The 20,759-nt window shown below is 41.3% G+C and overlaps 2 protein-coding genes and 1 pseudogene across 6 annotated transcripts; 1 reads left to right on the top strand and 2 right to left on the bottom strand.

Moving 5' to 3' along the window:
- Positions 1 to 5,019: 5,019 nt before the first annotated feature.
- On the top strand, positions 5,020 to 8,474 carry LOC106584087 (tetranectin-like; annotated as a pseudogene).
- Positions 8,475 to 10,760: 2,286 nt separating this feature from the next.
- Positions 10,761 to 13,286, bottom strand: LOC106584080 (calcium homeostasis modulator protein 5). Its single transcript, XM_014168922.2, has 2 exons — positions 12,503 to 13,286; positions 10,761 to 12,225 (listed from the first exon to the last, which is right to left on the bottom strand). Exons 1-2 carry the CDS (start codon positions 13,043 to 13,045, stop codon positions 11,881 to 11,883), a joined length of 888 nt encoding a protein of 295 aa, XP_014024397.1. The 5' UTR covers positions 13,046 to 13,286; the 3' UTR covers positions 10,761 to 11,880.
- A 24-nt stretch (positions 13,287 to 13,310) lies between these two features.
- LOC106584073 (calcium homeostasis modulator protein 6) lies at positions 13,311 to 19,985 on the bottom strand. Of its 5 annotated transcripts, none has more exons than XM_045704878.1 (3): positions 18,225 to 19,454; positions 16,858 to 17,225; positions 13,311 to 13,560 (listed from the first exon to the last, which is right to left on the bottom strand). In XM_045704878.1, exons 1-3 carry the CDS (start codon positions 18,765 to 18,767, stop codon positions 13,542 to 13,544), a joined length of 930 nt encoding a protein of 309 aa, XP_045560834.1. In that variant the 5' UTR covers positions 18,768 to 19,454; the 3' UTR covers positions 13,311 to 13,541. The 5 variants fall into 5 exon arrangements, 4 of the variants coding, with proteins under 4 accessions (XP_045560834.1, XP_014024393.2, XP_014024394.2 ...); XR_006761241.1 differs by having other exon boundaries at positions 13,426 to 13,560; positions 16,729 to 17,225; positions 18,225 to 19,453; XM_014168918.2 differs by lacking the exon at positions 13,311 to 13,560 and adding an exon at positions 19,463 to 19,985 and having other exon boundaries at positions 16,275 to 17,225; positions 18,225 to 18,461.
- Between the last annotated feature and the right edge of the window lie 774 nt (positions 19,986 to 20,759).

Genomic DNA, 20,759 nt, shown 5'->3' with positions numbered 1-20,759 from the left:
ACTGGCCTGCACAGAGCCCTGACCTCAACCCCTTCAAACGCCTTTGGGATGAATTGGAACGCCAACTGCGATCAGTGCCCAATCTCACTAATGTTCTAGTGGCTGAATGGAAGCAAGTCCCCGCAGCAATGTTCCAACATCTAGTGGAAAGCCTTCCCAGAAGAGTGGAGGCTGTTATAGCAACAAAGGGGGACCAACTCCGTATTAACTCCTTGATTTTGGAATGAGATGTTCAACAAGAAGGTGTCCACATACTTTTGGTCATGTACTGTATATACAATACCAGTCAAAAGTTTCGACACGCCGGCCTCCCGAGTGGCGCAGTGGTCTAAGGCATTGCATCGCAGTGCTAGCTGTGCCACTAGACATCCTTGTTCGAGTCCAGGCTCTGTCACAGCGGGCCGTGACCGGGAGACCCATGGGGCGGAACACAATTGGCATCGTCCGGGTTAGGGGAGGTTTTGGCCGGCAGGGATGTCCTTGTCCCATCGTGCTCTATCGACTCCTGTGGCAGGTCAGGCGCATGCACGCTGACACGGTCACCAGGTGTATGGTGTTTCCTCCAACACATTGGTGTGGCTGGCTTCCAGGTTAAGCGGGCATTGTGTTAAGAAGCAGTGTGGCTTGGTTGGGTTGTGTTTCTCACGGACTCACGGCTCTCGACCTTCGCCTCTCCCAAGGCTGTAACGGAGTTACAGCGATGGGACAAGACTGTAACTACCAATTGGATACCACGAAATTGGGGAAAAATGTAGAAACCAAGAAAGAGTTAAAAAAATCAAAGTATATTTGAGATTCTTCAAAGTAGCCACCCTTTGCCTTGATGACAGCTTTGCCCACTCTTGGCCTTCTCTCAACCAATGATAATAAATAATTCAATTCAGTAATATGAAATATGACATTTAGCAGATGCGCTTATCCTGGGCGACTTACAGTAAGTGCATTCATATTTAGACAGCTTGGTGAGACAACCACATATCACATTCAAATATACAGTATACAAACATTCCATTCCACCCAGGGGCGAAAATCTTATATCCACTTTGGAGGGGACAATTACATGAAATTTTCTCAAGAGCAATTCCTGAGGGGGACACCAAAAGTAGTGCTGTAACACATAGCCTACATTGTAATATGGTAAATGTATATTGAGGAACCAAAGAAATAAGGTGGTTGCCGTACTCCTAACTACTGGTACCCAAAACTACACAACTAATCACAACAGCAATACCATTGTCTTAAACAAATCTTAGTTCAGTCACCAGTTTAAGTTGAGAGTGGGGGTATCCATGGCATTTTCCAATTAGGTTCCTATTTTACAAGTAAAAAAAATTGAGAACCTTTCATAATGTTGCCAAACAAAGACTCAACAAACTTACCTGAGACTCCCTGTCTCTGCCAGTCTGTCCCTGCATAGCTGTCCCCAACTCTGCTGTCTGTGTGCCATCTGTTGCCTGCTCTGCCTAATGACATCATTGTGAAACATTTCCATTATAATTTCATTTCTTTCTTATGAACATTTTATCAACTAGTCTTTGAGATATTAGGCTACTAGGGTTCTTACTATGCGTTTTGGTGTATTGAAAAATACTCTGATGTCCGTCTTTTATTTTTGTACCTGGCTGGCTACACACACAGTGTGTAGGTTATTTACAGTAGGAGATGGGCTTCTATCATCTTCAATCATTCTATATGGGCTTTGATCTAAAAGGTAGCTAGCAAATGTGAAACGGATTAAAATGACAAGAGTTGACAGCTGTATGAGTTCACCATTTACACAACATATGCTGCAACCTTTTGTAATTTTAATAGTTTGTTTCATATTGCTTCCAACAATAGCTGAATTTGCAAAGCTAGCGAGCACCAATTCAGTTTCAGTGGTGTTTGCTATAATCTTTGCTACCCGGGTTAAATAAAGGTGAAATAAAATAAATAAATAAAAGTTCCCTTGCGACAATTTAGCTTTTGCAACGAGGCCATTAAATATATTTAAGACAATGGTAGAAGAGAGTGTAGTTCTGTTCAGTTTGGACTTCAGTTTATCGCTAACCTTATCACAGGGACTTTGAAGCACTAACCTACATCATCTGCATGCTGATTCCATCTTTGACGACGCCACATAAATGGAATAGGTACTAGCTAGCTTAATAGTTAATATTTGCGCGCTAGCTCTGCATATTCAGCTAGTGTGTGTGTGCGCGATATGACTGGATGAACCTCACGGCAGTTCCGTAGCAAGCTAAGGAACTGGCAGTGGATCAAACCATTGTGAGGCAAAGGGCGGGGGGGTCGCAATCTTTTGAAACTTAAAAACGCGCTATTAAGTGTCTATAATCAGCACAATTGCTTTCATTGCGTATTATCAATATTATTTAAATTACATAGTTATGTTTCAGTGATATATTGGGGGGGACAAATCATATTTTTCCCAGGATGGGGGGGTCGTGTCCCCCCCGTCCCCCCCGGGATTTCCGCCCCTGATTCCACCTAAACATTGGATATACAGCGCCTTCAGAAAGTGTTTATACCCCTTGACCTATTCCACGTTTTGTTGTGTTACAGCCTGAATTCAAAATGTATCAAATGTATAAAAAAATCTCACCAATCTAAACACAATACCCAATCATGACAAATGTAAAACATCTTTTAAGAACTGGTGCAAATGTATTGAAAAGTGAAATACAGAACTATCTCATTTACATAAGTATTCAAACCCCTGAGTCAATACTTTGTAGAAGCACCTTTGGTAGTGATTACAGCTGAGTCTTTCTGGGTAAGTCTCTTCTGGGTAAGATATTTCCACACCTGGATTATAAAATATTTTCCCATGAGTATTTTCGAAATCCTTCAAGCTCTGTCAAATTGGTTGTTGGTCATTGCTAGACAACCATTTTCAAGTCTTGCCATAGATTTTCAAGAAGATTTAAGTCAAAACTGTAACTCAGTCACTCAGTAATATTCACTGTCTTCTTGGTAAGCAACTCCAGTGTAGATTTGAATTCATCTCCCGGTGTCTGGTGGAAAGCAGACAGAACCAGGTTTCCCTCTAGGATTTTGCCTGTGCTTAGCTCCATTCCATTTATTTTTTGTCCTGAAAAACTCCCCAGTCATTAATGATTACAAGCATACCCATAACATGATGCAGCCACCACTATGCTTGAAAATATGGAGAGTGGTACTCAGTTTGTTTTGTATTGTATTTGGCCCTAACCTAACACTTTGTATTCTTGACAAAAAGTTACTTTAGTGCCTTGTTGTAAAAAGGATGCATGTTTTGGAATATTTTTAATCTGTACAGGCTTCATTCTTTTTACTCTGTCATTTATGTTAGTATTGTGGAGTAGGAAGGAGGAAGGACACCTGTATCTTTGTAGTGACTGTGTGTTGATACACCATCCAAAGTGTAATTAATAACTTCACCGGCAGGTAGCCTAGTGGTTAGAGCGTTGAGAAAGTAACTGAAAGGTTGCTAGATCAAATCCCTGAGCTGACAAGGTAAAAATCTGTCGTTCTGCCCCTGAACAAGACAGTTAACCCACTGTTCCTAGGCTGTCATTGTAAATACGAATTTGTTCTTAACTGACTTGCCTTGTTAAATAAATAAAAAATTGAAAACATGCTAAACGGGATATTCAATGTCTGCTCATTTTTTTTACCCATCTACGAATAGGTGCCCTTCTTTGCGTGACATCATGAAACCTCCCTCGTCTTTGTTGTTGTATCTGTGTTTGAAATTCACTGCTTGACTGAGGGACCTTACAGATAATTGTTTGTGTGGGTACAGAGATGAGGTAGTCATTCAAAAAGAATGTTAAACACTATTATTGCACACAGAGTGAGTCCATGAACTTATTTAAGCTTGCCATAACAAAGAGGTTGAATGCTTATTGACTCAGCTTTTCATTTTGTATTAATTTGTAAAAATGTTGAAAAACATAATACCACTTTGGCATTATGGGGTATTGGGTGTAGGCCAGTGAAAATACATTTTAAATTCAGGCTGTAACACAACAACACTTGTAAAAAGTCAAGGGGTGTGAATACTTTCTGCAGGCACTGTATAGCGTTTTGTAAAAAACCTTTTTTAAACACATCTAAAACCTATGAATAAAAAATCTGAGAACAGTCAAATTTTACACACACATGAAGGTACAATAAGTAATCATTTCTGATGAAAAAACACAAATGTGAGAAAAAAAATTATATAACATTTTGGAAATAAACTCTTCTTATACTCCCCACAGTAATGAAGTGTGTGAGATATATTTGCATTTTGGCGTGGCCACAAGTTTGAGACAGCTCTCATAGATTCGCTTAGCAATGGGAATCTGTGATCTGCGCATGTGAAATACAAAAACAAACACACACTCCAAAGCACACTCTTTTTTCATGGTGTAAGGCTGCCACGTGTCAGAAAATCCTTGTCCAGCTAGCTAAGAACAACCAGATGCAGGGTCTATGGATCCCCCAATCCACCCAACCCTTAGCCCATTGGAGCCCCTGGAACAAAGAAAACACACTCCCTGGACCTCAGCCAGTATTCTACTACAATTAGAACATATGTCTGTAAAGAGTGACTGAGTTTACTAATACGACTTTGTCACATTTTGTTATGATAATAGATGCATGGGCTAACAGTTATAGTCCTAATGTTTATACAAGGTTATACTAATTCGTAGGCCAATGCTAAAATAGGAATTGGCCCTTAAATGTTTTATTATGGGAACCAAAAAGGAAGCATATGGGTAACCTATGTTAACACATAGGGCTAATGTCACTCCCGCCTCAACAGGGTTAAAAAGTCATCAATGAACATCCTGCGCATAAAAATAAGAAGGAAATAAAAGATCAAACGCCAGTTTGACATCTGTTAAACATTTGTTCTCCCAAAGTTGAGATTTCCTCTGTCAACTCCCACAGTGCCAATTCTCGAAACAGATTTTTTTTCCCCTGGCTGGTAGTGGAAATATAAACTGTCATTTACACATCATATCAGTGGAAAAATAGGCAACTAAGACGTACACCACGCATGTCAGTGGTGTGCGTTTTGTTGTTTTGCCTTCTCCTCCTCAGGCAATCCACATTCCAACAGACCTCGTCTAAGAAAAAGGGCGGAAAGAAAGGTAGGACACATTTTATCTCTATGTGGAAAGAATTCGATGTTTTTTCAAAATGTTCAATATGTTTGAGTCAATGTTAGTTTATCATTTTACTTTGGGTAGATAAGAAGTTGAGCACAATACTGATCAACCATAAACCATCCTCCTTGGTATAGTTTCAGTTGTAAAACTTTGTTGATTCTACTCCAATTTCTTCAACATAGATGCTGAAAATAATGCTGCCATTGAGGACCTAAAGAAACAGATTGATAACATTGTGCTGGAGTTGAATCTATTGAAAGAGCCGCAAGCCTTGCGATCAGGTAAGGGATATGTTACTGTTGACATTTCAAATGGAGTACTCTAATCTCAGTGAAAATGCAAGTCACAAGTGGTCTGGTTGTGCTATTCTATTGTGGTGCCATAAGGAGATCTTAGAGACCACTTTACATGACAGGGAGCACCTGTGCATGGCAACAGGGAATGTATTGCATTGGTCAAGGGAAGTTGTTTAGTCTGCATTCAATTTGGGGTATTGGCTAAACATTCATATTTAAAGTACTAACAGAAGGATATGCAATATTCAAACAGTAGGCCTAGATTATAAAGTATGCCCTCAAAGCATACATGTATTGATATGTAGTGCCTTCAGAAAGTATTCATACTCCTTGACTTGTTCCTCATTTTGTTGTTACAGCCTGTATTCAAAATGTATTAAATATATGTTTTTTTCTCATCCATCTACACACAATACCCCATAATGACAAAGTGAAAAAATGTTTTTAGAGATTTTATCACATTTATTGAAAATGAAATACAGACATATCTAATTTACATCAGAATTCATACCCCTGAGTAAATACATGTTAGAATCACCTTTGGCAGCGATTACAGCTGCGAGTCTTTCTGGGTAAGTCTCTAAGAGCTTTGCACACCTGGATTGTACAATATTTGACCATTGTTCTTTTCTAAATTCTTCAAGCTCTGTCAAATTGGTAGTTGCTAGACAACCATTTTCAAGTCTTGCCATAGATTTTCAATCAGATTTACTGTAAATTAAAACTGTAATTCACCCACTCAGGAACATTCACTGTCTTCTTGGTAAACCATTTTTATTCTGTACAACCTTCCTTCTTTTCACTGTCATTTAGGTTAGTATATTTTGGAGTAGCTACAATGTTGTTATCCAGACTCAGTTTTCTCCTATCACAGCCATTAAACTATGTAACTGTTTTAAAGTCACAATTGGCCTCATGGTGAAATCCTGAGCGGTTTCCTTCCTCTCCTGCAACTGAGTTAGGAAGGACACCTGTATCTTTGTAGTGACTGGTGTATTGATACACCATTTAACGTGTAATTATTAACTTCACCATGCTCAAAGGGATATTCACTGTATGCTTTTAAAATGTTTACCCATCTACCAATAGGTGCCCTTTGCGAAGCATTTGAAAACCTGACTGGTCTTTGTGGTTGAATCTGTTTGAAATTCACTGTTTAACCAAAGTACCTTACAGATACAATGCCTTCAGAAAGTATTCATACCCCTTGGCTTATTTCACATTTTGTTGTGTTACAGCGGGAATTCAAAATGATTAAATATATGTTTTTCTCTCACCTATCTACACACAATACCTCAAAATGACAAACTGACAACATGTTTTTAGAAATGTTAGCAAATTTATTGAAAATGAAATACAGAAATATCTCATTTACATAAGTATTCATACCACTGAGTCAATACTTTGTATAAACACCTTTGGAAGCAATTACAGCTGTGAATCTTTCTGGGTAAATCACTAAGAGCTTTCCACACCTGGATTGTGCAAAATTTGCAGATTATTATTTTCTAAATTCTTCAAGCTCTGTCAATTTTCTTGTTGATCATACAACCATTTTCAAGTCTTGGAATAGATTTTCAAGCAGATTTAAGCCAAACCTGTAACTCATGAACATTCACTGTCTTCTTGGTAAACAACTCCAGTGTACATTTGGCCCTTTGTTTTAGGTTATTGTCCTGCTGAAAGGTGAATTCATCTCCCAGTGTCTGGTAGAAAGCAGACTGAACCAGGTGTTCTCTGGGATTTAGCCTGTGCTTAGCTCTATTCCACTTCTGCTCAACTGAGGGACCTCACAGATAATTGAATGTGTGGAGTACTTATTTATGAATGCTTATTTACTCAAGACATTTCAGCTTTTCATTTTTAATTAATCTGTAAAAATATTTTTAAACATAATTCTACTTTGACACTATGGGGTATTGTGTGTAGGCCAGTGACTACAAAATCTAAATTTAATCCATTATAAATTCAGCCTATAACACAACAAAATGTATAAAAAGTTAAAGGGTGTGAATACTTTCTGAAGGCACTGTATGGCAGTACAATACATATGAACGGATCTGGGAGCCACAGTCTCTGTCATTATCTTGTATTTTAATCCAAAGTTTTCTGTGACGATGTTGTGGACATTGGGATGTATATCAAATCCAACTTTGATATACATTTTCTTCCAGTTTGCCTGAAAGGCATCAAGATTTTTGGCAAGTGTTTCCTGGCCGACGCCGCTAAGATCTAGCTTATCGTTGTCATCCCCTGTCAGATGGGTGCTGATTGTGCCCCTCTGACAGGGGATGACTGCATTACTAAAGGGGGCACAATTAGCACCCCTCTGACAGGGGATGACAACGATAAGCTCGTCGACTACGTCCACCGGAGCATCAGCCCTGAGGAACACATTTGGCTGGGCATCAATGACATGTTGACCAAGGGGGAATGGCTCGACCAGGCGGGCACCAACCTGCTCTTTAAGAACTGGGAGACTGACATTACCAACCAACCAGACGGTGGACGTACCCACAAATGTGCCATCCTTCCCACCACTGCCAATGGAAAGTGGTTTGATGAGAGCTGTCATGCTGAGAAGGCATCTGTCTGCAAGTTCAACATCATCTGAGAGCCAACCACTTTTCTTCTGTTGTATCAGTCTTAACATCTATACTGTTTATACATTATTTTTTTTTAAATGTGTATTTTGTTAGTATCCCCAATAGCAACAGATAGTCTTACTGGGGTCCGACAAATAATGAAAAAAGACTTGACAATTTACATACTGTACATTTAAAAATATTAACATGTAGTGTGCATGTGTGTTTGTATATATTATTTACACATACAGTGAGGGAAAAAAAGTATTTGATCCCCTGCTGATGTTGTACGTTTGCCCACTGACAAAGAAATGATCAGTCTATAATTTTAATGGTAGGTTTATTTGAACAGTGGGAGACAGAATAACAACAAAAAAATCCAGAAAAACGCATGTCAAAAATGTTATAAATTGATTTGCATTTTAATGAGAGTGGTATTCAAAAATGTGTTTTATTGGATTTACCCCAAACAAAACACTTTGTATTCAGGACAAAAATGTTAATTGCTTTGCCACATTTTTTGCAGTATTACTTTAGTACCTTGTTGCAAACAGGATATTTGTATTCTGTAAAGGCTTCCTTCTTTTCACTCTGTTAATTAGGTTAGTATTGTGGAGTAACTACAATGTTGTTTATCCTTCCTGAGTTTTCTCCTATCACAGCCTTTTAACTCTGTAACTGTTCTAAAGTCACCATGGTGAAATCCCTGAGCGGTTTCCTTCCTCTCTGGCAACTGAGTTAGGAAGGACACCTGTATATTTGTATTAACTGGGTGTATTTACACCATCCACAGTGTAATTAATAACTTCACCATGCTCAAAGGGATATTCAATGTCTGCTTCTTTTTTTCCTATCTACAGTTGAAGTCAGAAGTTTACATACACTTAGGTTGGAGTCATTAAAACTCGTTTTTCAACCACGCCACAAATTTCTTGTTAACAAACTACAGTTTTGGCAAGTCGGTTAGGACATCTACTTTGTGCATGACACAAGTAATTTGTCCAACAATTGTTTACAGACAGATTATTTAACTTATAATTCACTGTATCACAATTCCAGTGGGTCAGAAGTTTACATACACTGAGTTAACTGTGCCTTTAAACAGCTTGGAAAATTCCAGAAAAAGATGTCATGGCTTTAGAAGCTTCTGATAGGCTAATTGACAACATTTGAGTCAATTGGAGGTGTACCTGTGGATGTATTTCAAGGCCTACCTTCAAACTCAGTGCCTCTTTTCTTGACATCATGGGAAAATCTAAACAAATCAGCCAAGACATCAGAAAAGAAATTGGAGACCTCCAAAAGTCTGGTTCATCCTTGGGAGCAATTTCCAAACGCCTGAAGGTACCACGTTCATCTGTACAAACAATAGTATGCAAGTATAAACACAATGGGATCACTCAGCCGTCATACCACTCAGGAAGGAGATGCGTTCTGTCCGATATTGACATAACCTGAAAGGCCGCTCAGCAAGGAAGAAGCCACTACTCCAAGACCGCCATAAAAAAGCCAGACTACGGTTTGCAACTGCACATGGGGACAAAGATCGTACTATTTGGAGAAATGTCCTCTGGTTTGATGAAACAATAATAGAACTGTTTGGCCAGAATGACCATCGTTATGTTTCGAGGAAAAAGGGGGAGGCTTGCAAGCCGAAGAACACCGTCCCAACCATGAAGCACGGGGGCGGCAGCATCATGTTGTGGGGGTGCTTTGCTGCAGGAGGGATTGGTGCACTTCACAAAATAGATGGCAACATGAGGGAGGAAAATGATGCGGATATATTGAAGTAACATCTCAAAACGTCAGTCAGGAAGTTAAAGCTTGGCCACAAATGGGTCTTAAAAATAGACAATGACCCCAAGAATACTTCCAAAAAATGACAAATATCCCTTTGAGCATGGTGAAGTTGTTAATTACACTTTGTATGGTGTATAAATACACCCAGTCACCGTGGCTGTGATAGGAAAAAACTGAGGATGTATCAACAACATTGTATTTACTCCACAATACTAGCCTAATTGACAGAGTAAAAAGAAGGACGCCTCTACAGAATATAAATATTCCAAACATGCATCCTGTCTGCAACAAGGCACTAACATAATACTGCAAAAAAATGTGGCAAAGCAATTCACTTTGTCCTGAATACAAAGTATTATCTTTGGGGAAAATTCAATACAACACATTACTGAGTACCACTCTCCATATTGCCCATATTGCATCATGTTATGGTTATGCTTGTAAACATTAAGGACTGGGGAGTTTTCAGGATAAAAACTAAACGGAATGGAGTTAAGCACAGGCAAAATCCTAGAAGAAAACCTGGTTCAGTCTGCTTTCCACCAGACACTGGCAGATTAATTCACCTTTCAGCAAGACAATAACCTAAAACACAAGGCCAAATCTACACTTGCTTACCAAGAAGACAGTGAATGTTCCTGAGTGGCCAAGTTACAGTTTTGACCTAAATCTACTTCAAAATCTATGGCAAGATCTGAAAATCATTGTCTAGCAATGATCAACAACCAGCTTGAAGAATTTTGAAAATAATGGGCAAATGATGCACAATCCAGGTGTGGAAATCTTGCTGCCAATGGTGCTTCTACAAAGTCTTGACTCAGGGGTGTGAATGCTTATGTACATTTGAATATTTCTACATTACATTTTCAATACATTTGCAAAAATGTATAAAAACATGTCATTATGGGGTATTGTGTGTAGACAGGTGAGAAAAAAAATCAATTTAACATGTTTTATTCAGGTTTTAACACAACAAAATGTGGAACAAGTCAAGGGGTATGAATACTTTCTGAAGGCACTGTAACTACACCTATATGGCTGCATTCTCCCCTTAGTCAAACATGGTGGAATGTGGACAGTTTTTACACACAAACTCACCACCCTAAAATGGTTTAATCAGGCATAATGCAACATGTCCAATAATGTTCTATGTACAGGTTAATTTAGTGCTTACACATTACATGGTTTTACAGATGTTAGAAAGAAGAAGAAAAAAAAACAGGGGCCACTAAATCTTTTGTAGAATCCAGTGAGAATATCCCGTATGTCATACATGATTTATTACCTCTTAATTTGTGAGTTACTGACTACTATTGACATTAATAACTGAACAGGAAGTCAGTAATGGCAGACCGAAATGTATTGCTTGGACAAGACTAGTTATCTCCAAATTACCATACAACATAAAGTGAGCTGCTTCACGTGTACTGTCATAGAAAGACACTTGAAGGTTGTGCAAAAGCTGTCATAATTCTATGAACATTGAGTTGTGTAAACATTTCAAGCAAATTGCATGTTACAACTCTGTCATGCGTGTAGCGTTCATAGTGTGGTGCAATATTACATACAGAATCCCTATTAAAACTATACAATTACAATAGCTCTCCTACCATTATCTACCAGTAAAATGAATGAAATGCCTCAAAGGCATGTCAAAGAGAGGTAGAGGAGACTTTTTCAAATCAGCAGACAAGAAGCCCTGCTGTTTTACCACTTCTGCAATGGCTGCATTCTTTGGTAATCACTGCTGTGTCACTGGTAATAACTTTCTCAACGGTGTTCTGTGTAGATGTCAGTGCTTTGGGGGAAATGCAGGCAGCAACGCCTCTCCTCAGTCTGTGAGTTAAATCTATAGTATATACTGCATTTTTAAAGGTAAAACAAATAGGATACGCTATAATTCATACACTGTCAGTAGAAAAAGTGTAAAACAATGTCCCAATGTAGTGTTGGTGAAATAAATCTGCATTCTTCTCTGGATATGTATTTATGTGCCATTATCCACCCCTCTCTCAGCTCATCTCTGTGTCGTGGTCCAGCTCCATGACTGGTCTTTTTTCAGGCCAGTAGTCTCGGGTCATCACGCTCCACATACCTCTGCAGGGTGCTGTAGTACTGCTCACTCTTGGAGAAGGTGTAGAGGGCTGAGATCTCTTCCCAGGCCTTGTGGTTGGGGAATGGGAATATTTCCGGGTCACGGTTCTCAAAAAAGCTCTTCAGGTTCCTCTCGGCCAGCTTGGATGCGTACTCCATAGCGAATGTGTCGAACTGCTCCTTCTCCTTTTCTACGTAGCGCTTCCAGAAGGTGAGCTGCAGGTAGCTCACCTTCGAGCGGCAGTTGGTGTAGCAGGTCCCGAGGAGCCCTAGAACGGCTGAAATGATGATGACACACCAGCCCAGTATCTAGGGATGTACAGACAGGAACCAAAACTCACGCTCACATAAAATGAATAAAGAATGCCAACAGTTTTTTAAATAATAATAATAATTGTTTATAATAAACTTCAATAGTGTTGCTTACAGTCAACTGAATTACAGATAGTAAAGTATATCAATGAATCACACCTTCATTTTGGTCTGACTCGTACCAGCATTTGCAGCTGTAAAATATGACATAGAAAAATATGACATTCCACCATACAAAAGTCACAAACAGGGTCTGATTGCTGCTTGCACTCACCTGTGACTGAGCCCGGAACATAAGCAACAGTTCCATGTTTAAGTCACTGGACAGCTTGGACTTGCTGCAGGGCACACGGGCCAGCTCCTCCCGGCACATCAAAGTCCTGTTCTTACAGAACATATCCAGCACCAGGTTATCATCCAGCCCGCTGACGGCACACTCGTAGAAGGTCCCGTTCAACAGTGCCACACACAGCCACATGATAGGGGCCACACAGGCACCGGTGAAGATGTTGACAAACACCTTGAGGCAGGTGAAACAGTTGCCCCCGGGGCATAGCTTCACGGGGTTGAGGCAACAGCCAGTGTAGAGGCGCCACAGCCTGCTGCTGAAGAAAAGACCCAGCACCAGCAGAACCAGGCCTGGGCCCAGCAGGAAGGTCAGGCCGTATGCAAAGTTCTGGTCGTGGTTGCAGGGGCACTGGAAGGAGACCATGGAGAAGATCCGCTCTCCCCCGATGGTCAGGAGGGCCATGAAGCTGTAGCCAATGGTGGCCTTCTGGTTCATGAAAAAGCGCAGGACGGTCTGGAAGTTATCCATGGTGTCGACAAGGAGTTTTCACGCACGTTTAGCAAAAACCAAAATAACGCAGAGAATGGAGAATAGAAGAGGAAAAATAAGGCAGTGAAATAGTTTTGACGCAAAGGGTTGCGTCTCCAACACTCACTCCACTTCCTGTGTTGTCTGAGCCGAAGACTAACACAAACACACTGAAGCTCTTCTGAGCCTATTTCTGCCCCTCCCTTTCCCTCCCTCCTGTTCTTTCTCTTTCAATCTTCCTCTCCACCAACTCCTCCCTCTTTTCCTCACTTTATCTCTCTTTCCTACCCTTGTCCGAACTCTTAATCCAATGAGATTGCATTCTCCAACTCTCAAACCCCACCCTGATTCTTCCTTCTAAATTTCCTTCTCTTCCACTCCCTCCTCCTTTCCTATGCGTAGGTAATAAAACAAAAGTGACTAAACCGGCTGAGATCCTGCAGATCTGGTTTTTTACTTCAGGCCGTGCAGCTGCCGTTGTCCTCTCAGAGTGATGTCATATGACAAGCAGCAGTCTGTCAAAAAAACAAAAACTTCACTTTAACCAGATTCATTTTGATAGTTATTTGAGCAGTTCAGCACAGTGATTTCAGCACCGTGATTTATTATCTGTATTAAATGCACATACCGCTTGACCCAGATTCAACATTACACAGTATATGAAATCACTCTTTGCTCTCTCTCGCCCTCTTTTTCCCTTTCATGCACAAAGCGCGCACACACGACGCAACGTGGTATTTCGGCACTAAAGCTGCAGTGCATTCATAAGCAGTTGCAAAAATGTTAATACTGAGCTATGCAAGCTCACGTTGATGCATATCATGCATACCCCAAAAAATATAACACAGAGCACAACAGTTTTATAGACAATCATATAGCTAGCTAGACATTACATTAGACTTGCATAAGACCTACTATTGTTTCAGAAAAAGGAGAAATGGGCAGATCAAACATGTGTTCTGAGTTAGTGGTTGGTAAAGAGAAGGGTTTCCTCTCCCACTTCCTATAGAAGCCTGTGATGAGTTTCTACGCTCTACAGTTCCCACCCTAAAAGGCCTCTGAGTGCTATAAGGGCACAAGGCGAGACCCAAATGCAGACACATGCAAATGATAGAGCTCCGATTTTTATTATAACAAAGGGTGTAGGCAAAGGCACGTCGGGGACAGTCGAGAGTTCATAAACCAGGTCAGAGTCCAAACTGTACCAGACAATAGGCAGTCTCGAGGTCAGGCCAGGCAGGGGTCAGAAACCAGATCTGAGTCCAAAACAGTACAAGGGGATAGGCAGGCTGGTAGTCAGAACAGGCAGAGAGGTCAGGCAGGCGGGTTCGGAGTCAGGACAGGCAAGGGTCGTAACCAGGAGGACTAGAAACAAACAGAGACTGGGGAAAAAAATAGGCGCAAGGAAAACCGCTGGTTGACTTGACAAACAAGACGAACTGGCACAGAGAGACAGGAAACACAGGGATAAATACACCGGGGATACTAAGCGACACCTGGAGGGGGTGGAGACAATCACAAGGATAGGTGAACCAGATCAGGGTGTGACAAGTGCATTGATTTCTCCCACCGTGAAGCTTTTAACAGGGCTGTACTGGCCACATTAGGCACATCAGGTACCTAATGTAGTACATCAAAACACATCTTGTTACAAAATTTAAAAAATACCCTAAAGACCAATGTAAACTCAGCAAAAACAGAATTGTCCTCTCACTGTCAACTGCGTTTATTTTCAGAAAACTTAACGTGTAAATATTTGTACGAACATAACAACAGAGACATAAACTGAACAAGTTCCACAGACATGTGCCTAACAGAAACGGAATAATATGTCCTCCTCATAGACTGCACCAGATTTGCCAGTTCTTGCTGTGAGATGTTACCCCACTCTTCCACCAAGGCATCTGCAAGTTCCCGGACCTTTCTGGGGGGAATGGCCCTAGTCCTCACCCTCTGATCCAAAAGGTCCTAGATGTGCTCAATGGGATTGAGATCCGGGCTCTTCGCTGGCCATGGCAGAACACTGACATTCCTGTCTTGCAGGAAATCACGCACAGAATGAGCAGTGAGGGAGGAGGATGTCTTCCCTGTAACGCACAGCGTTGAGATTGCCTGCAATGACAACAAGCTCAGTCCGATGATGCTGTGACACACCGCCCCAGACCATGATGGACCCTCCACCTCCAAATCGATCCCGCTCTAGAGTACAGGCCTCAGTGTAACGCTCATTCCTTCGACGATAAACTCTAATCCGACCATCACGCCTGGTGAGACAAAACCATGACTCGTCAGTGAAGAGCACTTTTTGCCAGTCCTGTCTGGTCCAGCGACAGTGGGTTTGTGCCCATAGGTGACGTTGTTGCCGGTGATGTCTGGTGAGGACCTGCCTTACAACAGGCCTACAAGCCCTCAGTCCAGCCTCTCTCAGCCTATTGTGGACAGTCTGAGCAACAATGGAGAGATTGTGCGTTCCTGGTGTAACTCGGGCAGTTGTTGTTGCCATCCTGTACCTGTCCCGCAGGTGTGATGTTCGGATGTACCGATCCTGAGGCACAGGACCCACTTCCAACCCCCCCCCCCCCCAAAAAACAAAAGGAACCACTTCCTGAATGAGAGTGCAGTGACAGTGTGGCAATAACATAGTGTGTTTGTTCCCTTTTGAAGTCAAGTTTTACTATCCCCTTTTGGACCAAATTCACTGCATTATCCTCATACTTAAAGTGAATACTTGTGCTTTAACTTTCTTTCAAGCTCCTCCACTTATCCAACAACAGCTCCCATGGCCTCACACCATAAGACTTCTGATACCAATGCAGCACATTTGGGGTGATATTGGGCCACAAAACTGTGAACCACTATACATTTTTTGGAGAAAAGTATTTTGAATATTTTGAAAATACAAAATACCATTCTCTGAAGTATCTTGTAACAAATAAAAATGTATATAATACACAAAAGTAATTGAAATCTGTATGTCAAATACATGTAGCAGAAATACTGCCGAACTCTGACTAGTACTACCTAAGCTTTACACAGAGATACGAATCTAACAATTACGCTAAGTTTACATTCAATTCAGAGCTGATGTTCATCGCAGTTCACTTGTGGCAATGGTCTTTCTACAGTGCAATAATATAAATAACAATAACGCATAAATACTTTGGAGACCAAGCTTGTAAGGTCAAACTGAATATTATTGTGGGTTACCATCATAAAGATGCTACATGTACACTGGTAACAGGCTTTTATTGAAAGTATTTTGCACTTAGCTCCTTACTTAATAGAACCAGACCATGCGTTTCCTGTTTAATGCCACAGACCACCTGTATGTAGGCCAAGTCTGAGGAGCATAAAAATACTAAACAGAAAAGTAAAAGGGAAAGAAAGTATGATCAACTATTTCAAACAAAAAAAGAATCCCTTCTGAGCATAGAATTTTAAATAAAAAGCTGCAAGCAGCGCTGGTGATACAGCGAGTGAACTTTCAAGTAACAATATAAAATTGGGAAGTATTGTCATTCAAGCAAAGACCTGAGAGTGGTTAATCAGATGTGGTTGGTCTTTCTACTGAAAAATCCCCTGATGCACAGCGATAATGATGATGATGACGAAGAGTATAATGCTGACAACAATCCTCTATAATGAGTCATAACTTTGATGCTAAAAGTAATACGGATGGTTACCGATAGTGCCATGTTAGTGATGCTGTCACTGCTGTTCCTATGATCATATGCATGCCCATTCACAGCATCATCTTGCCCTCATCCACAAAGGCGAGCACAGATGGATTAGCAGTGTCTGGACCGTCTGACCTGACAGATGACATCCTGTGGTCCCTGGCCTCTGCAGGGTCATGGCACTTCTCCACGTACTTGTGCAGGATGCTGTAGTATTGGTCTCTGGTGCTGAACCTGTAGAGGGACGAGATCTTCTCCCAGGCCTGGTTAGGTGGGGTCGTGACAGGCTCTGGAGGCATCTGCTGGAAGAAGCTCTTCAGATTCCTCTCTGCAAGCTTTTCAGCATGATCTGCCATGTAGCTTTCCAGCAGGTCACTCTCCCACTGGGCATAGACCCTCCAGAACTTCAGCTGCAGGTAGCTGACTGGGGAGTTACACCGGGCAACGCAGATCAGCAGGAGGTTGAAGACCATGATGGAGGCGATCAGTAGCCAACCCAGGACCTGAAATCAAAACACAATATTCAACTATTCTGCTTAACCCCTTACCTGGAATGTCTGAGTTAATGTCACAGTTATAATTGCCCACATACAGTATACTGCTCAAACTCAAACCATATCTATAAATATAGCAGGATAATGTATTTGGGAAGCATACTGTATAAGGTACGGTAGAATCATTTCAGAGGAGTGTGTTGGTCAGCAATTCATCCATCACCTCTACATTTTTTTGCAGCAGCGGTGGCAAAGTTAGCATAGGGGGAGGGCGTAGTAGTGGGTGTGGCCAATGGTGAGATCTCCGACCATACATTTTAGAGGCCCTCCTCTTGGCCGCAGAGAAACAATTTTTCTGTTTTAAAGCTAATTTCTTGCAATTCTACACATTTTGTCATGGGGCTTGTGTCGTGTTCTTATGCTATCGGAGTGACTCAAACATTCTATCAAAATCAATGGGGGCTCCATGATCTTTTCTACATACTTTATATCTGCTTTACGCCTTTTAAATTTACACTGAAAACATTTGACCATGCCTGCCACTGCTAAATTAATATAGGGGGAACACTGAGAAGTTTTGTACATTAATGAGAACAAGTCATACAGAAACTGAGTCAGACTGAAGAAGAACTGCTATTTTATAACAATGGAAGTAGCCTATGCTTTGGGGCACTTTTGCTTTGGGGCATTTTAATGTTGGAATTTCCAAATGAAATGTGATGCAACAAATGCCTTCAAAGCAACAATGTGTACTTCATAATGTCAGAGGCTCAGTTTAAAATATATTACAACTCCCTTAGCTGGCAGAACACATCCAGGGGTGTTAATTACTGTTAGCAGAAATGTGACAACTGTCAGTCTAATCACCTACACTCCAACAGGCCGTCGACAAAAACAAAGATAGCCCATTAAAACATATTGAAATGTGTAAAATAGGGACAAGAAGATATGATAAAAAATGATAATTCAAACCATAACTTGGTTCTATTAGTGTGAATAATATCTCACCTGCGACTCAGCGCGGATGGTTGCCAGCACATCATTGCTGTCAGATTGTGGCACGTGGGTGGCTCTCCCACAGGGGAATTTATAAAGTTCATCCTGGCACTGCGGACTCTTCCCATCGCAAAGGTGGTTTGTGAAAACCGTTACATTGATACCAGTCATGGCGCATTCAAAGTAATTGCCATTGAGCAAAGCGACTGCAATCCAACTCACAGGTGCAACTAGTGCTGTCGTGGTGATCTGAAAGAAGACCACCCCACAGGCGCAAAAATATTTAAAATGACAACATTTGGATTTGCGTAAACACAAACCTGTAAACAATTTCCATGTTTTATTGCTCATGATGTAACCTAACACCAACAATGCCAGAGCAGGCACTAAGAGAAACACCATGCCGTAGGAAAAGTTCCAGTTACTGCAAGGACATCTGAACATCACTGACGAAAATATCTGTTCCCCGCCTGCAGTTAACAACGCAACTAAACCAAACCCGAGACTAGTCTGCTGTTTCTGAACAATTTTAAGAACAGTTTTGAACATATCCATCTTTCCAGACGCACAGGACTCACAGGCACTTCTGCTGATAGCAAGTCATGGGAAGCATATAAAGTTCCCCTGTCCTCTCTGGCGCTCCTCCAACTCAGGGTGTGACTCACTTCACTAGGCTACAGTTTATTTATGGACGATACTGTTGCATCCTAAGATGCTGGGTTCTTTTACTGAAGACTCCGAAGCGTACTTATAATAAACGGAATAGATTTATTTAATGTTCTCCTTAACACATTACAGTCGACTACTCTCTACAGCGTCTTCAGCCCAACTCTCCAATGCATCCTTGAACTTTTACCACCCTTGCATCTCCTAATCCAAATACTTCAATGCAAGAACGGAAACCCCATTATCATTTGTTAATTCAAATAACTCAACCCCTGCATACAAATCCCATTGACTATTTGCAACCATTTTACATCTAAACTCATTAAACTATCAAAATAAAGAAAGTCGCACACTCCATGTGTCATCTACCAGCAATTTAATGGGTATTTACCAACGTTTCGGCATCACTGTGCCTTCCTCTAAACTCATTTACACATTTCTCAATACACCACACTTCTCCCCGGAAATTGTCACTTCCTCTGAAAACAACCTTGATGAACATCATGGGTTTCTAAAACAGTTTTTCACTTATCAACTCATATACAACCTGTTTACAGATCTAATCGGTCCGGGGGCCTTCTTACCCTTTTTGGCCTCTCGACGCTCTGGGCCCTCAGGTTCATGGCCTGGCACAATCTGTGTCTCTGTATGTGTGCCTGTGTCTCTGTATGTCACAGTCGTAGTTCCCAAGTACCAATCAGAAACGTTCCACTCTGGCACAATCAGGTCTTCTCTTTCTTTATGTTGCATCATCATTTGATCCACATGCATCTTTAGTCTGCACTAAGTAGGTTACAGGACCAAGTACCCTTTTCACAACCCCTTGGTACCCATTTCTCTCTCCTCCCAAGTAATCTCGGACAAGCACTGTTCGTTCCAACTGAAGAAAACGAAGACGCTTGCCCACCCCCTTGTCCTGTATCTTAGACTGCATGTCAGCTGAAAAACTGGGTTTAACAAGTGATAACCTTGTTCTAACCTGTCATTTTAGGAACAACTCTGCTGGAGTTTTCCCAGTTGTGGCATGTGACGTATTCCTGTAGGCAAACAGAAAGTTGTCCACACTATGCTGTACAGACCGTCCTGATGACTTGTCCTTCTCTAGAGTCTGTTTTAGATTCTGTACAAGTCGCTCTGGCCGCCATCTGAAGCTGCATGATACAGAGCCGACTGGATGTGTTTCACCACATTCAACTGGAAGAATGTCTCCATCTCTTTTGAAACCAGATGTGGCCCATTGTCTGAAACACAATCCTCAACTTACCCGTAGGCTGAGAACATTCCCCGGAGTGTCTCTACCGTGGCTGTAGCTGAAGTATTACTCATACACTTTACTTCTGGCCAGCGTGAGTATGCATCCGTAACTACTAAGAACTAGGTGCTTTCCCTTTTGACAAAATATATATGGATGCGCTGCCAGGGCCCCTCTCAGGCCATTTCCAAGAATGCACTGGGGCAAGGTTCTGCATATGTCTATTAGACTGACACACCTGGCATCTCCTTACCATGTCTTCTATGTCTGAGTCTAACCTGAGCCACCAAAAGTGGCTCCTTGCAAGAGCTTTCATTTTGAGCATGCCCCAGTGGTTTTCATGTAGCTCCTTCAGTAGGTCCCTCTGTAGAGTAGCCAGCACCACCGCTCTCATACCCCATAACCCACAATCACTTTCTACAGTGAGCTCATCCCTTCTCACCCAATAATGGTTAGGCCACCCTGTAAGTGTGAAGTGCTTCACTTTTGCCAAACCCTTGTCCTTGGTAGTTTCCCTGGCTATGTCCTTAGCTAAAATGGAAAGTACATCTGAAAATGACAGTTGATAGTTTGGATTGGTCTTATGACCATATTGGTAGTCATGGAACTTCATTACCCCAAATATGATC

The sequence above is a fragment of the Salmo salar genome, chromosome ssa02, assembly GCF_905237065.1.
Source record: "Salmo salar chromosome ssa02, Ssal_v3.1, whole genome shotgun sequence".
NCBI lineage: Eukaryota > Metazoa > Chordata > Actinopteri > Salmoniformes > Salmonidae > Salmo > Salmo salar.
Note: the sequence above shows the minus strand (reverse complement) of the source record. Positions and strands in the feature narration are given on the sequence as shown.

What these genes read in the sequence shown, in the direction of transcription:
- LOC106584073 (XM_014168917.2), bottom strand. Translation starts at nt 18,767, where the DNA reads ATGGATATGTTCAAAACTGTTCTTAAAATTGTTCAGAAACAGCAGACT. An exon ending in CCATCCGCGCTGAGTCGCAG is followed by an intron (nt 17,226 to 18,224) that starts GTGAGATATTAT and finishes TTTTGATTTCAG; the next exon opens with GTCCTGGGTTGGCTACTGAT.
- LOC106584080 (XM_014168922.2), bottom strand. Translation starts at nt 13,045, where the DNA reads ATGGATAACTTCCAGACCGTCCTGCGCTTTTTCATGAACCAGAAGGCC. An exon ending in TGTTCCGGGCTCAGTCACAG is followed by an intron (nt 12,226 to 12,502) that starts GTGAGTGCAAGC and finishes GTACATCCCTAG; the next exon opens with ATACTGGGCTGGTGTGTCAT.